At 47.3% G+C, this 17,031-nt stretch overlaps 1 protein-coding gene across 1 annotated transcript in view; it reads left to right on the plus strand.

Moving 5' to 3' along the window:
• Positions 1–1,015: 1,015 nt before the first annotated feature.
• npas3 (neuronal PAS domain protein 3) overlaps positions 1,016–17,031 on the plus strand; it is a gene marked incomplete at both ends in the record, with an annotated part of 308,298 nt that continues 292,282 nt past the window's right edge. The window contains one exon of the mRNA XM_084438561.1: positions 1,016–1,170. Coding sequence (XP_084294687.1) covers positions 1,016–1,170 — 155 coding nt within the window. The remainder of the gene's footprint in view (positions 1,171–17,031) is intronic.

Genomic DNA, 17,031 nt, shown 5'->3' on the forward strand with positions numbered 1-17,031 from the left:
GCTCTTCAGTTCACTTCTAGTGAAAAGGAAAGTTCCCACCTCAATTTGATGGAGACAAACTGAAAGCGTCCGCGTAATTTGGAAGTATTCTTCATTACATTTTTGCACAGTAGCTTCAAATCTTGACACCCAAATTGATACGGATTCTTGCATTGGTAATGGCAATTGTGACAAGTGCGTAGTCTACTAGGACACAGAATAACTTTTCGCAGTCCAGTTAGGCTATACTGATCGAATAGCAGCAGCACTTTGCCTGTAATGTTCTAAATGTTACAGTATCATCGTTAAAACTAACTTTTCGTTACCACAAAAACTTGGGAGAGAATGATATGCGCACGAAGACGGATAGTTTGAGAAGACTCGCTTTTCTTAGCCTACTGACAAAACTGGGATTTTAGACTTCATAAGAAGTCAAACTACAGTGACTTTGATTTTAAGATAGAAAATAGACCTGAAAAGGCGTAGGCCTACATCCGTCAGAGCTTATTAAGTTAAGTTATTAAGTTATTTTCAAGTCAACAGTGATTTAAACTCCATCAGTTATCTTTTACGTAGTGGTGTGTTAAGGTAGGCTATAGCTCACATTAAAACATTGGCTATCTAACATTTTCTCTAAACAGATAAGAAAAAATGCTTTCAAACGCTTTTGAAATAATTGCAAGGCTATATTGAAAACATTTACCATATCTTGTATTTTGCATAACCGCTTAGACATTTCTCCTCCTGTGATAAAGAACGATATCGACACGTCTACCCAGAGACACACATTCACACACTCGTGCGTAGAGGACGCGTTTCCTGCCCGCACATGCACTACCGGCATCAATGTCATTGCTAAGCCCCTGAATCTTACACTTGTCTCGTCGCTGATCCAGAAATCAAGACGTAGAATGGCCGATGAGCGGGTAACCATCACTAATGGGATTGTGGTGTGACTGCCTCAGCTGGAGGGAAGGCTGTTATTCTTTGAAATATCTTCATAGACTCGTTTCGAGTTCCGTACCACTGAGCGAAGATGATCAGGATATTCCCGGACTTCAGCGTTCAGGTGACGGCGGCGGCAGGTGGAGGAGCCGGGGGAATGCCATCCGGTCCCGCGGTGGGGAGAATCCCCGGGACCACGAACGGGAACCCGCAGAACGTCCAGGGACTCACCGCCTACCAACAAAGGTACGTGGACCACTGTGATAATGTAAACCTTTTGTTTCACATTTTGTTTATTTCATGTATTCATTCCGATATAGTCCAGTAGTATAGGCTATTGAATATGACATGAGTCATAGGGTAGCCTCCAGGTTTAATTTTGAGAAATACTTTGTTTTATTCAACTTTTACGCTCGCCGCTCATAAAAATAGCACACAGATGATATGTCATAAGCTGAAACGATCTTTTATAACATACGTTTAATAATATGAACAGATCACATGCACGTGGAATTCAGCCGTCTAAATGACACCTCACTGTTAACTTATTTCAAAAAAACTTAGCCCATCACAATAAGTCACAAATAGCCTACGTTACCTTTTCCAAAATGACAAAAAAGACCATTGACTGGGGCTGTCATATAATAGGCTATTTCATGATAAACAAGGGCACAAAACACACCAGACACTTGTGAGCATGGGCTCTAAATTCTACAGCCCACTAAGAACCAACGACCAACAGGAAGGGTGAATTACAGCCGCGCGTAAAAGCAGGATTTCTCAGACTTGCACAAGCCAAGACTGAATATATAGGCCTGTTATAGCGCGCGCACGAAGGTTGTTCAGCTTTCAAACATCTAAACCAACATTGTCTGTGTTGGTTTCAGATGAACAATACCAAAGAAACTCACACATATTCAGCTCACGGATTTGACACACACACACACACACACACACACACACACACACACACACACACACACACACACACACACACACACACTCACTCACTCACACACACGCCTGCCCGCGCGAACACACCGAGGGAAACTTTCTGGAAGGGCAAGAGTCGTGCGCCCTGGTAAAATATGAGGCATATATAATAACCACGTTTTTCATGGCACAATTCCCTATAAGGCCTGTCTAATGTTGTTGTTCACATCGCTATGGCAGCTTGGCGTTTCTGACAGCTTTTGTTTATTCCACTTGATCCACTTACTGTCTTTTGGAGAGTCTGAGATAATATCAAAGTGCAATCACACCAAGAGATGTAGTCCAAAAAAAATCTGAACAAGTAAATTAGTAAAGAAACAGATGATTAAAATGTGGCATACACTAGCCTACCCTTGCTGTGCATTTGTAAATACTTCCTTTGATCGGTCTAATTTTGTAGGTCCCCCATTAACCATTGAGAAATCCATGTGTTGAATTAAACATCTTAACACATGTTGATGAAATCAGACAGTGATACACCAGCTCAGACCCCGTGACCGTGCCGTGACCTTGACAGGTCCTGGACAGCAGAGCAGCATTCTAGGGCCTGGACGCGCACGGTGCCACACACAGGTCTGCCCCCACAAGCACACACCATTAAAACATAAACATAATCTATATTAACGAAATGGAAACGTTGTACCAACCTGAGCTTGGTTGGTTTATGTGTTGGAATGCATTAAAACGAACCATGCGTCCAGACGTATGTTTCTGCTGATAAAGTTAATGTCGGAATTATCTAACATTTAATAGCTATGTAAAACCAGGAGGCAACACGCGATGCATCCAAATATGTTTTATTTGAATTGTGAGTAGAAGGCTGTAGCCAAACCCACCTTGACCCATGCCAAATAGGCTATAACCTACCCATGGCTGGACATAGTAGCCTTTAGAAAATACAATGGGCAGAAAATAAGTTACTATTATATCAATATAATAGTGACTTACATGTTTACAGAAATACTTAATACCTCATTTGTAATGGATATTCATTTATGACAACCACATCACACCGTGCTTTACAGAAAAAAAACATGACAGTCTGTTTCTAATTTCAAGATAATTACAACAGATAATGTGTATGGCAATACACATGGAATAATAGTCAGTGTGCGCCTTATAGCCTACTAGCCTAAGAAAAGCGTAATGCAACATGTCTAATATGAAAGACACTTTCCACAACTGAGTGGCGTTGTTGCGCCGACTGCCGCGACGATGTGTCCCTTTTTCTCACAGAGCGAGCCAGGAAAAAAGCTGGAAAATGCACAGACAAACAGACTCTGAAAAACCCTTTACGAAGCGCCGAGGACACAGGTCTGATGCGGGGGAAATGTAAAGATACGATGCACCCGTCTGTAGCGTAATTACACTGTTTCAACCCAAAGCCCCCAGTGTTTTAGGCGAGCAGCGGGATTTGAGAAGCATCCCAGCCCGGGTTCCACTCACTTTTCTTGGCATGCCTTTGGAGCTCGGCGTCCGGGTTTTTTGCTCCCTTTCTACACGCTCATGAGCGCCAATACACGGGGAGACGGGTACGGCAGGTCCACAGAGCGCTATGGCTTTGTCTAAATACACCTAGTCTACATGACGCATTGCTGTCAGGCACCGCGGGTTTATGTCCAAATAAATCTGAAGAAAAAAAAGTAAGAAATCAAATAATTTCAGGAAGATGGCGCCCACCAAGGCTAGCATACAGCAAGACCCTACGAGAAGAGAACGGTAACGCTTGGAATGTTCTTATTCTTACACGCCGCGGTATCGCTTGTCATTAGATGCTATGCGATTTTGAGTGGAGATGTCAGAAGTTTCGTTGTTGCCCTTTCCAGCGGGGGTGTGCGTCAGAGATTTGGGACCTTGACGTTCGGTTAACAGGTATAGACTGAGAGAGAAGAGGCGTATACTGACGGTAACGTTATGTCAAACCGAGCGGAGCACAGCCAGTGTGTCTAGAGCGCAGCCCGCGGGTTATACAGGCTTCCACTTTCGCATTGTTGTTGCCGAAAGCAAGGTTGTTTTAGCGTCGAAAACACATGTGCATTCATCGATGACAATGCCGCTGTTTGTGTGTGTAGCCTCCTCCTCCTCCTCTCGGCAAGGCTAGGCCAGAGTACACAGTCAGTGCAGTGGTTTCTCCGGCTGCTGTTTTGCAGCGGGACCTCGGGAGCTTGAGAGGAATTAGCATACGGCAGCGACCAGCTGTTGAGGAACTTTAAATGTGTAGCGCATGGATCACGATATCTTGTCGGATCAGACATCACCCGCCAGGTAATGGCACAGCACACAGCGGTAGAGAGAGAAAGAGAGAGAGGGAGAGAGAGAAAGGGAGAGAGAGGAAAGCATTGTCTAGCTTTACTGCAGGCATTGTAATATGGTTTCAAGGCTGTCATTATTTTGAAAACAATTAGGTGGATATTTGTGAAATATTTTTACGCACACACGCACAGTATAGCCTACTTCCATTGTGATCTTGGGTAGCCTATACTATTGTGATATTGCAGGCTGTGTGGCGACCATAACCCACACTGCAATAATTAGTATACTGGGTAATGATATCTTCACTAATAATTGAATCATTTCCATGGCCGACACCTGAGGCTGTCTACCTGTGCAATATATTAGTTATTACGTTGTATTAAACTAGTAATACGATTTAATATGGCAAATCTGAGTTAATGACGTGTCATTCTTTCAGGTAGGTCTGTCTGTAGCTTAAAATGTGGTTCTGTCAGATTCAGGGCTGCTTTATTCCTTCCTCTTAAGCACCTATTGTAGGCTATTTATTTTTCGCTATTCCTGCACTTTGGCTTTAGCACTAGATTAGGCTCTTAGTCACTTGTTTAGAAAGGAGATGCACTTATGTGTCCTGGCAAGTAGAAGTACACTGACTACCCACTAACCTACATTAAATGCAATTATTGTAAATCACTTTGGATAAAAGCGTCTGCTAAATGGATGTAATGCAATGTAAAAATGAATGTATTAAAACTGAGTGTGTGTGTGTGTGTGTAGCTCTAGTGACATTCAGACTCATTCTATGTGGACTTGGCATGGTGTAGTTGTATTACTTCCTGTGGCTTGAGAGAGATCAGTTGAGGATAGAGAGAGAGAGATCAGTTGGTACGCACACTGTGATGGAGCTACATATGAGGATAGGCTAATCCTGCGAATGCCTGACATATCTGCAGACGTCTCAGTGTTGAATCTGTGACTGTTTTAGGGTAATGTACAGTAGAGCCATGCGGGCAGCAGTGGGGCATCTAGGGGGCAGGTGACAGCAGGGACAGGAGTGTTAAAAACAAAACAGTGAATTATTGTAGCACTTCGACAAAAAAGAAGGTATTCCTTATGTTATATTACCACCATGATAAACATGTTATTACACATGTTATGAATGATATTAATCAAACTGACAGATTCCTCCCTCAATACACTTCAGAGCAAAGACATACTATTCTACTGTCACACCTCAGAGTAAAGGCCTAATATTCTTCTGTCACACCTCAGAGTAAACACATACTATTCTACTGTCACACCTCAGTAAAGGCCCGATATTCTACTATACCATAGCCAATCAAATCAAATTGTATTTGCATAGCCCGTTTTAACACGTAATATCTCAAAGGGCATAACAGAAGCCCATTGATATCAACACCCAAGACACAACCAAAACCCTCAGAGAACACCAGCAGGAACTCCATCAGCTCAACTCCAGCCATACAGCCATTAACACAGAGGGATGTTTGGCTCGGTCTGTCCATTGTGATCTCCATGGCAGCAGCCTATTGGTGTTCAATACTGGGCATAGCCTATCACTCAGATAGGAATCTGGAAATGTTGAATTAATTTTGGAGGGGGGTGGGGTTATAGGCCCTGTGCTTGAGTGCTTTCTTTATCACCTATCTGTTGGTATTCTGAGGGAGAGGAGCCTGCCAGTCAGATGCTTCGCTTGAGAGTTGAACTAACACCCGGTCAGAGATTCTGATTGAAGGGACTAGGTGAATGTGTTTAGTGTAATGCCCCTTTAATGGCATCCTCATGTTTGCCAGCCAGGCTGCCTGTATCCTGGGGGAGAGATGGGGGGGTTGTAGGGAACTGCCAGGCATGGGGGGGGGGGGGGGGGTGACAAGCCTGTTGGATTAAGTGGTGAAATTTAAGAGAGGGAAAGAGAGTGACAGAGAATGAGCAAGAGTGTGTGTGTCCGCGTGTTCTCGCATGTGTGTTTGTATGTTTGGTTGCCCTCTTGTGTGTATGTGTACGCGTGCGTTTAGGCATTTAGGTGAACACTTGCACTTGTGTGGTGTGTGTTTGTGTGCCAGCTCGTGGGCTTGTGTGTGTGTGTGTGTGTGTGTGTGTGTGGGTTAGAGCGATTGTGTTGGCTGGGATTCATGCCCAGCAGAGAGCAGCCTTAGAGTTGGCGTCGTGTCCAGAGTGGTTCTCCTCCCCCTCTGGGTGAACAAAAGTGCTAAATTGTCCCGTTTCCTCCCCTCCCGCCTTCCAGGATTTATACAGCACCATGAAGACAGACAGAGGGCTGAGGCACCAGCTGCAGAGAGGAGAAATGTGCTCCTTTACTTGCTCTGTAGTCTGCTTTATTTAATTGATGTAATTCTTAACTTTTTTCTAAAGATACATTATACATACATATTTCTTGTCTGGAGTAACTGGAGACTGAGCAAATCTCTCCCCCACCCCCTCTCCAATTTCTATATTTCACAATATTTTCAAAATTAATTATAGAAATATATAGTACACTCTGTTTCTCCTTTTCATACACAAATTGAGCCATGCAGAACAAGGTTAAAGGGGATCTTTCTTTTATTTTCTTTAATAGCGAGTATAGTAGGAGATATCCGCCGTGTGTTCCGTCCTGAGTGGGAGTAGTGCTGTATCAGAGGGAGGGATGTTGAGGGAAGAGGAGTGTCAGCAGAATAGATTATGTGGTATTACTTGAGCGGCCATGACAAGGATATGTGCTCCTGTAGTTATAGCCTACAGTTGTGTGTGTATGTGTATGTGTGTGTGTGTGCGTGTGTGTGTGTGTGTGCGAGCGCGTGCTAGAACTTGCCTGTTTGTGTGTGTGTGTGTGTGTGTGTGTGTGTAACCATGTCATAGAGGACAAGCGTTTCCACCTATTGATTGTGTATGAAACAGTCAAGTGTAGAGGTGTACAAGCCTCTATATCTGTGTTGATTAGTCCCAATGAGGATTGATTTCCACTGCCTACGTCGTGCCTCACATGTCTGTGGTTGGTTGCTGCTACTCCTTCTGCCCTCCTCTCCTCTCCTCTCCTCTCCTCTCCTCTCCTCTCCTCTCCTCTCCTCTCCTCTCCTCTCCTCTCCTCTCCTCTCCTCTCCTCTCCTCTCCTCTCCTCTCCTCTCCTCTCCTTTCCCCTCCTCTCCCCTCCTCTCCCCTCCTCTCTTCTCCTCTCCTCTCCTCCCTTCCTGTATCCTCTGCCCTCCTTTCCTCTCCTCTCCTCTCCTCTCTTCTCTTCTCTTCTCTTCTCTTCTCTTCTCTTCTCTTCTCTTCTCTTCTCTTCTCTTCTCTTCTCTTCTCTTCTCTTCTCTTCTCTTCTCTTCTCTTCTCTTCCCTTCTTTCCTCTCCTCCTCTCCTCTTCTCCTCTCTTCTCCTCTCCTCCTCTCCTCTCCTCTCTCCTCCCCTCTCCTCTCTCTTTTCCTCTCCTCTCCTTCTCTCCTCTTCTCACCTCTCCTCTTTCCTCTCCTCTCTTTCCCTCCTCTCCTCTCCTCTCTTTCCCTCCTCTCCTCTCCTCTCCTCTCCTCCGTACTATGGGGAATATAATCACTAGAGCTCTGCTGACCGTGCAGCTTCACAGCTACCTACATACCTACCTGTCCTTGAAGCACAGTTCAATTACTACCTGGGATTGTTTAAATACACACACACACACACACACACCGCACACACTCTCAACCTTCACCTAGTGTAAGAGAATGACTCCCTGGTCTTGTGTCTGGCTCTCTGTGTAGACAGAGAGGAGGGCACCGCTGTGGTGCTTAACACTCTGCCTCAAAGCCACAACCACAGACGAGAGACAAGTGATGTAAGGGGAATTGCGCTGTTTCGATTGGCTTCCCCTGCCGCGTTTCCCATAACGCAGGCGCCATGTCCACTGCTGGCGTCACATGATGCGCTCCTAACCGGCACCTTCGTCTGCTTTAAAACCGTGCAGTACAGTACCCTCCTCCTCATCAGTGGTTTCTCTCTTCCTCTTCCCTCCCTCTTTCTCCTGTTCAACTCCTGTCCTCCCTACAGCCCCCCCCCTCTCAGGTCTACCGTTGTCGATGTGTCTCCCCGCCATAGCGGTGACCCGCCGGTCCGAGTTTACCGGAATTAAGGCCCAATCATTTCCTCCTGTTATCACCCTGTCTTGCCCTGACCAGGGGCACCTGCCAGGCCCCCTGCTCTGTGTAGGGAGCGCTCTGTGAAATCACAATTGATTATTCACTTTGGCTTCGGAGAAAGAGAGAAAGAGAGAGAGACGGGGAGAGGAAGAGAGAGAGAGAGAGAAAGAAAGAGAGGGAGGGTAAGAAAAAATGTTCCCAGATGAATTGCACGGAGCTCTCAGAGCGTCTGTGAGATTCCGACCAGTCGTGTTCTGGAAGTGGAGTGAATTCCCGTGCCCACGCTCCTACCTGCTACACATCGCAGCAGATGTGGCTAGCTATAGCTGTAATGACCGAACGCCACGGCCGGGGCTAGGTCCGCTAGATGCAGCGCTTACAGCTAGCCCTCTTTCTCCTGGTTCTCCATCAGTCCTGTAGAGCCCTGGCATGCTTTCAGCTTGTGGCCTGCCTCTATGAAGTTTTATGAAGTTATATTAAGCTGTATTAAGCTGCATTAAGCTGTATTAAACTGTATGAAGCTGTATGAAGCTTTATGAGGCTATATGAAGCAGTGTGACGCTGTATGATGCAGTGTGAGGCTGTATGAAGCAGTATGAGGCTGTGAAATGCTGTATAAAGCTGTACGAAGCAGCATGAGGCTGTATGAAGCAGTATGAGGCTGTATCAAGCTGTATGAAGCAGTATGAGGCTGTATCAAGCTGTATGAAGCAGTATGAGGCTGTATCAAGCTGTATGAAGCAGTATGAGGCTGTGTAACGCTGTATGAAGCAGTATAAGGCTGTGTAACGCTGTATGAAGCAATGTGAGGCTGTATGAAGCAATGTGATGCTGTATGAAGCAATGTGAGGCTGTATGAAGCAATGTGAGGCTGTATGAAGCAGCGGGAGGCTGTATGAAGCAGTATGAGGCTGTGTAACTCTATATGAAGCAGTATGAGGCTGTGCAAAGCTGTGTAAAGCAGGATGAAGCAGTGTGGAGTGGTGAAGTGGAGCCATGCTGATACAGACACACACTGGCCCTGTGAAGAGGCAGCCCCATGCTGCTCCTAGATCAGCCTTGTTGAGACGTTCATGATTGCTCCCGCCACCATCAAGGTCTTCAGCAGGCAAACCAAAGACAGGATGAAACAGAGGCGGACTGGTAAGTGACCTTGAGTCTGAGCTGCGGACTCACTGAGCTAAAGCCTAGAGACAGGCCTCCATGTACTAAACTCTGAAATAAAGCGTGAGTGATACTTCAATTGCTTTTCCTATACGCCCAAGATTGTGAAGAAAAAGAGTTTTATTAATGGCTTCGTGGCTAGTGATGCTTAAGTGCTCTCCACCTGCGCAGGAAGCAGAATCGAACAACTTTCAAATTAAAGAGACAAACAGCGTCCTCCGTCTTAAGTCCACTTGAAGCAGCGCAGCTTTCTGCTACTAGGTCACTTTTATCAGAGTTTATTTCATGGCTTCATGGCCAACCCCCCCTACACCCCCCCCCCTCCACCACCACCATCCCCTCCCTCTCTCTCACTCTCTCTTTCTTTAGCTCTCTCTTTAACCCCCCTCCCCCCTCCTTCTTAATTCCCTTGGTCTGGTCATGTCCTCCCCAGTGTTAGAGGCAGACCGCTAGGGTCAGTGAGGAGGGGCGGGGCTGGGTTTCATGATCTGTGTAGTGGAACAAATGGAATGGCCAGCCTGTATCAATCACTGTGAAGGCAGGGTTAATTATGCCGGCTCCGCACTCCGCTCCGGACGACAGATACAACCCTCTAATGAAATACTTACCCCTCTGACGAGCCAAACCGGAGGACGGAGTGATAGGAAAAACAATAAAAGGACTGAAGGAAGGGAGGATGATTAGAAATATAGAGAGAAAGAGAGGAAGAGGAGCGCCAGCTACAGTGTTTATCGTTGTCGTCACTTTTGATGCCCGTTTTAAAAAGGGACTCGTTGTTTTTCAATCTGCGAGTTGGCGGCTGTTGATTATGGCTCGGGTATAGGGACAATTGGTTATTAGAAGCCATATTTATGATGAGCATAATCTGAGTACCGGTAATTGATATTGGACAAGGTGCTGTAGAATCAAACTACCAGGCTGTGCTGATGCTGCATTCTAGACAGTCTCCATTTATGCACACGATACAGTAGACATGTGCTGTACATTCTCTCTCTTTCTCTCTCTCTCTATCTCTCTCTCTCTCTCTCTCTCTCTCTCTCTCTCTCTCTCTCTCTCTCTCTGTCTACCTCTGGTTTTGTGAGGGGAATCCTCCCCTCCTCTGTGTATAGTCGCCTCAGTTTAGCAGACGAATTAAAGGAAAATCCATTAATTTTGGAAAAGCTTGTATTGGCTGGTTTTGTGAATTTACATATTTATCTTGGGCTTAGCTCTCTACTCGTTAAAGAATAAACGCAGAAATTATAAATTGCTACGTTTTCAAAATAAAGTGCAATCACATATGCACACACACACACACACACACACACAGACACAAGCACGCACACACAGGGACAGACACAGGGATGCACATTCTCACGTGCATTGACACACATATGCGTACGCACACACACACACACGCACACACACTCCCATACATATATATAGCCATACGTAGTATTTAGTTAATTGAAGTCTGAAGCCCATGACAGCTATCACAACACAGTGGGTAGTTCTGAAAATTAATGAGAACGATAATGCTGAAAAGACCTGTTCCAGAGTTTGCCCAAACTCATTAACTAAATCTCTCATTTAAATATGTCCTAAAGATGCTTTCAAATAGAAGAAGGGGGGGGAAATGAAGACCCATTATTGCCCAATAAGCATTAAACCTGGGGGAGCTGAAACGCTGAGCTGTGGGATGTGGTGTCGAGTCCAGACCCGGACCCAGACTCACCCCTCTCTCTCTCTCTCTCTCTCTCTCTCTCTCTCTGTCTGAGGAGCTGTTCTCAGCCCTCGTAGTGTAATACCTGGATATGGACACTGTCACACTGAACAAGCCCCGCTGTCGTTGCCCTCCCCCCCTGGGGGCCTGGGGGCCACAGACCATGAAGAGGGGCTAAGGGAGCTGTGTGTGTCTGAGAACCTCAATTAATGCTGCTAAAAACCCGTTTAATACTCACGGGTGGTGAAAGACTCTGAGCCGGAAGGGTTGCTGTGTTTGTGCTTCTCCGCATATTAGGATGATGTGTTGTTGTTGTTGTTCTTGTTGTTGTTCTTGTTGTTCTTGTTGTTTTGTTGAACGAGAGTTTGAGGCTGTACTGTAGTTGTTGTTGGGGGATAGGTTTAATGTCACAGTTTGCTGCTTGGCTGTATATTTGAGTCACTCACACGCACACACACACACACACACACACACACACACACACACACACACACACACACACACACACACACACACACACACGTACACACAGTTCTAGTGCTGTCATCCGAAGTGCTGCTGCCACGGTTATCTTGTGCTGAGCTTCTCCCTGATGGCTCATTCATCTTCTCCTTCTTATCAACATCTTTGACTTTGCCAATTAGATTTGAACATACCCTAGCTTTCCCCTTCCTCCTCCTCCTCTCCTCCTCTCCTCCTCCTACTTCTCTTTCTCCTGCCCCTCCTCCTCTTCCTCCTCCTCTTTCTCCTCCTCCTCCTCCTCCTCCTCCTCTTCCTCAGCAGGGATAATCATGGTTATACCCCAGCTCTCCACAGATCATTGAAAGGCTAGAGCGAAGGGGACCTTTAGTAAAATTGAAAGTGTGCACATCTATAAGGAAGATTTCATCTCTATGCAAATGATTTCAGCAATAATGAATGTAAGTTATAGTATAAAAGTAAGTATAAAAAACACAATGTAAATGTAATGATGTTTCATAATACTAGTAGCACTGATCTATAATACATAGAACCTTGCTTACAGAGCTGCATACAAATGGGACATTTATTACAGAAAAAAGGGTGATAATAAATATCTGATTTATGACTACTACTACTACTACTACTATTCTGTAACAACAAAAACACCATTCTGAGTTTTCTGTCAACTGCTAATAACAGCATGTGAAGACAGACAATTACACCCCATATTCAGGGCTGTTTCTAGATGGAGCAGGAGGATCCAGCAGAGCGTCTGCAGACAGAGAGAGAGAGAGGGAGAGAGAGAAAGAGAGGGGGAGAGAGAGAGAGAAAGAGAGGGGGAGAGAGAGAGTGTGAGGGTGGCACCCAGGCACCCAGGGGTTAACTCAGCAGGGGTGGGATCTGTGTGTCAATATTTGGACAGTTACTCTGTGTAGCGGCACACCAGATGAGCTCAGCATCTGCTAGGAAAGACAGGGGGGCGGGGGGAGGAGGGGCGCGCTGGCAGGCAGGCGGTGTGTCTGCTCCCCCCGACACACTCCTCCTTCCCAGGGAAGAAGCTGCTCCGGCGCCCGGCCGCCCTGGCTGCCAGCCCAATATTCATCACACACGTCTGAGCAACATCATAACCTTAAATTCAGTATGTTAAGAGGGGAGGGAAAGCAAGAGGGAGAGAGAGAGAGGAGAGAGGAGAGAAAGGGAGGGGAGAGGGAGAGAGAGGAGAGAAAGGGAGGGAAGAGGGAGAGAGAGGAGAGAAAAAAGGGAGGGAAGAGAGACAGAGTGAAGCGTTTTATTTTTTCTCCCCGTGTCTCTTTTTCCTATCGTTCTCCAATCTCTATCACACACACACACACACACACACGGGACACACACACACACACACGTCTCGTATGCCTCGTAAATTATTATTTTTTCCTGCTGCAAATGCCAGCCTGTTTATATCCTCGATGAGCTGCATCATTAGACAGAACAAGAATCATCCTAAAGATCTCTCTCTCTGTCTCTCTGTCTCTCTCTCTCTCTCTCTCTCTCTCTCACGTCAGCAGGAGACACATGATCTGGTGCGCCACTTCAAAGCGTCGGCCTGTTTTCCATATCAAGGCCCGCCTGTCGCCAGGCATCGCTGCGTGGCCGTTCGCTGGGAAAACTGGCAAAATGCTGGGGAATTGAAACAGAGAAACGTTTTTGTAAAGTCGTGACGCTCATTAAAACGGAAGCTCTCTCTCTCTCCCCGAGGGCCTCACTCTCTCTCTCTCCCTCTCTCTCTCTCTCTCTCTCTCTCTCTCCCTCTCTCTTTCTCTCTCTGGCTGCTAACGATGTGTTAAGAGCGTTTTCTGAGCGTTCAGAGCAGTTTGTGTTCCTTCGTCTTGTTTGGTTAAGTGCATCTTTGATTCATCCTGCCCTTAGACATGTGGATCCTCTGTCTGCTCTGAGCTCTTCAGAAGCCCCCCCCCCCCCCCTACACTCTCTCTCTCCCCCCTCCATCCCCCTCCCCCATCTCCCTCCGCCTCTCTCTCCCTCTCCCTCCCTCCCTCCCTCCCTCCCTCCCACCCTCACCTCCTCCCGCTCTCTCTCTCTTCAGAGAGCCACGTTGTGCCACAGTAGTTTAGTGTGTGTGTGTATGTGTGTGTGTGTGTGTACCGCGTCAGCTCTTCCCGTGATGAAGACGTGCTGTGCTTCCCTTCCCTTCAGTGACAGACAAGCCACATGTTCACAGAGCGGCCCACGAGCGCACCGCGCTCACGGCGGTATTCGTACGTACGGTCGCATCCGTACGGCACGCCGGGGCTGCGAGCGCTCCGAGAACATCCGGACGGCCGCCGGCTCGGTTCCGTTGCAGCGGGCGGTATTACAGCTGGACTGTCCTCTCTACCCTGCCCTCCCCCCAGCCTCCCTCCATATCCCCCCCCCCCCCTCCCCCTGACTGTCTGTGTCCTGCATCCTAGGGCAGCGACACACACACCAGCTCTAATGATGAATGGAGCTCCCTGTCAGTTAAAATGAAAATTCTACGGCGGCCGATAGCTTCATATTAATGACTGTTTTATGGATCGGAGCAAGTTGTCTGAGCAAGATGGATGTGTCCGATCCGCAGGGAGATACCGAATGAGAAGCCCGCTGCTCCGTCCCCTCCCTCCATCCATCTATCCATCCATCCCTCCATCCATCCCTCCATCCATCCATCCATCCCTCCCTCTTGTCCTCTGGGTCCCTGGGTGTGGCTCTTCTCTCCTTCTCTCCTTCCTGGATGCTTTTCTTTCCTCTCATCCTTCCTTCCTTCCTTCCTTCCTTCCTTCCTTCCTTCCTTCCTTCCTTCCTTCCTTCCTTCCTTCCTTCCTTCCTTCCTTCCTTCCTTCCTTCCTTCCTTCCTTCCTTCCTTCCTTCCTTCCTTCCTTCCTTCCCTCCCTCTGCCTTGCTATACCCTCAGGTTCTCTGGTGATGGTGTTGTGACTGCTCCTCTGCATGGTGGCATTCCATCACTCTCCTTTCTCTTTCTCTCTTTTTCTTTCCCTCTCTCTCCCTCTCTCCTTTCTCTTTCTCTCTCTTTCTTTCCCTCTCTCCTTTCTCTTTCTCTCTCTTTCTTTCACTCTCTCCTTTCTGTTTCTCTCTTTCTCTCTCCCTCTCTCTCTCTCCCGCTCTCCTTTGCTCTCTCTCTCTCTCTCTCTCTCTCTCTCTCTCTCTCTCTCTCTCTCTCTCTCTCTCTTCCCTCTCTCTCTCTCTCTCTCTCTCTCTCTCTGTACATAGCCTATGGCTGTCTGTGTTTGTCTCTCCACGCATGGCAGGTCTCTCCCTGCTCTGTCAGATGGATAGACCGACAGACAGAAGAATGACAGACAGACCAACAGACAGACGGATGGACAGACAGACAGACAGACAGACAGACAGAAGAACGACAGACAGACCAACAGACAGGTGGACGGATGGACAGACAGATAGAAGAATGACAGATAGACCAACAGACAGGCGGACAGATGGACAGAATTAAGGCAAGACACAACAGGAACATTTGAATTTTTTCTTCAACTCATCAATTGTCAGGTTTCAGGCAGTTATATGTGTGAAATAAACATGAATTCATAATACTTATCTTTATCGGCCATTTTCTCAAAATGACATTTTTAAAATAAGCTTGTATTCACAAACCCCTCTGTAAAAACTAGGGGTTGAGAGATTGACCCTGAACAGACACAACACCTGAGAGGATGAGCAGAGAGGGGAGGAGGTTTGGAATAGCTGAGAGGATGAGCAGAGAGGGGAGGAGGTTTGGAACAGCTGAGAGGACGAGCAGAGAGAGGACGAGGTTTTGACGCTGCCTCGGCATAAATGGGCGGCAAGAGTGAAATACTGAGAGATAAACAGAGAGAGAGGGAGAGAGAGAGAGAGATGGGGCGAGAGAGGGGTAGAGATGGAGAAAGACACAGGGAGAGAAATAAGGACAGAGTAAGAGAGACAGAGAGAAGGAGAGAGAGAGGGGGAGGGAGGAAGGGAGGGAATCTTGTAGGGGAGTACAGAGGGGGGGGGGCTGATCATGGAACCAGGCAGCCAGAGGACCAGTCTCTCACGGTGGAGGACTGGAGGACCAGACCCAAAACATACCACTCCACTACATCTCTAGATGGGAGAAGGACAGGGAGAGAGAGAGAGAGAGGGAAAGAGAGAGAGAGAGGGTGTGGGGAAAGAGAGTCTGATAGAGAGAGCAAGGGAGGGAGAGAGACAGAAAGAGGGTGGGGGAGAGAGAGAAAGAGGGAGGGGGAGAGAGAGGGAGAGGCGGGGTGAGGGAGACGGATGGAGAGAGAGACAGGGAGAAGAAGAGAGAGGGAAAATAATACAGTGAGGAAGAAAAAAAGCGAGAGAGGGGAAGAGAAAAATCTTGATCAGTTTCGCTTGTCAATTTTTCATTCTTAATAACTTATTAAAAATCCCCAGGGTGGATCCAATCAATATCCCTCCTTTGGTGGTGTGATTTAATCTGTCTGTCTGTCTGTCTGTCAGTCTATCTGTCTGTCCGCCCTGGGCTGGTTCTGACTGACAAAGAATCCTGGGGTGACAGACAGACAGACAGACAGACAGACAGACAGACAGACAGGCAGGCAGGCAGGCAGACAGACAGACAGGCAGACAGACAGAGAGGCAGAAAGACAGACAGACAGACAGACAGACAGACAGACAGACAGACAGACAGACAGACAGACAGACAGACAGACAGACAGACAGACAGACAGACAGACAGGCAGACTTGGGGAGGGGAGGGAGAAGAGGGTCTGGGGAGGGTTTTGTAGTTTGATGGTGAGTTGGTGTTTTATACCAGAATCCCCTTCCTCTCTCTCTCTCTCTCTCTCTCTCTCTCTCTCTCTCTCTGTCTCTCTCTCTCTCTTACACACACACACACACACACACACACACACATACACATGCACGCGCGGAGGGAGAGAATTCATTCATCATGTGTCAGAGGAGCAGTCTCTTCTCTTTATGTGTGCCCACTGACTCCTGCCACCGCCATCTTTATTAACTGTCCTCTCATATCTCTCTCCTGTCTTCCCCCCCCCTCCCCCTCTCTCTCTCTCTCTCTCTCTCTCTCTCTCTCTCTCTCTCTCATACACACACACACACAAACACACACACACACGCGGCTCTCCCATCCCCCATCCGCACTATGACCCCCCTCTCCCAGACCCTTCAAACCTCTGTTCTCAAAGATATTCTGAAGATATTCCTCTGAAATGTGTGTGTGTGTGTGTGTGTGTGTGTGTGTGTGTGTGTGTGTGTGTGTGTGTGTGTGTGTGTGTGTGTGCGTGCTGGTGAGGCCTGTCTGTGTGTCACACTCTGGTTCACACTCTGGTTCAACGGTAGGGGGGGCTGCCGGTGCCTGTCAGGCCCAGAGCCCAGCCGATGGATGTGTGGCGGCTAGGTCTACGCGCTGGAGGT

The sequence above is a fragment of the Borostomias antarcticus genome, assembly GCF_949987555.1.
Source record: "Borostomias antarcticus genome assembly, chromosome: 5".
Lineage (NCBI taxonomy): Eukaryota > Metazoa > Chordata > Actinopteri > Stomiiformes > Stomiidae > Borostomias > Borostomias antarcticus.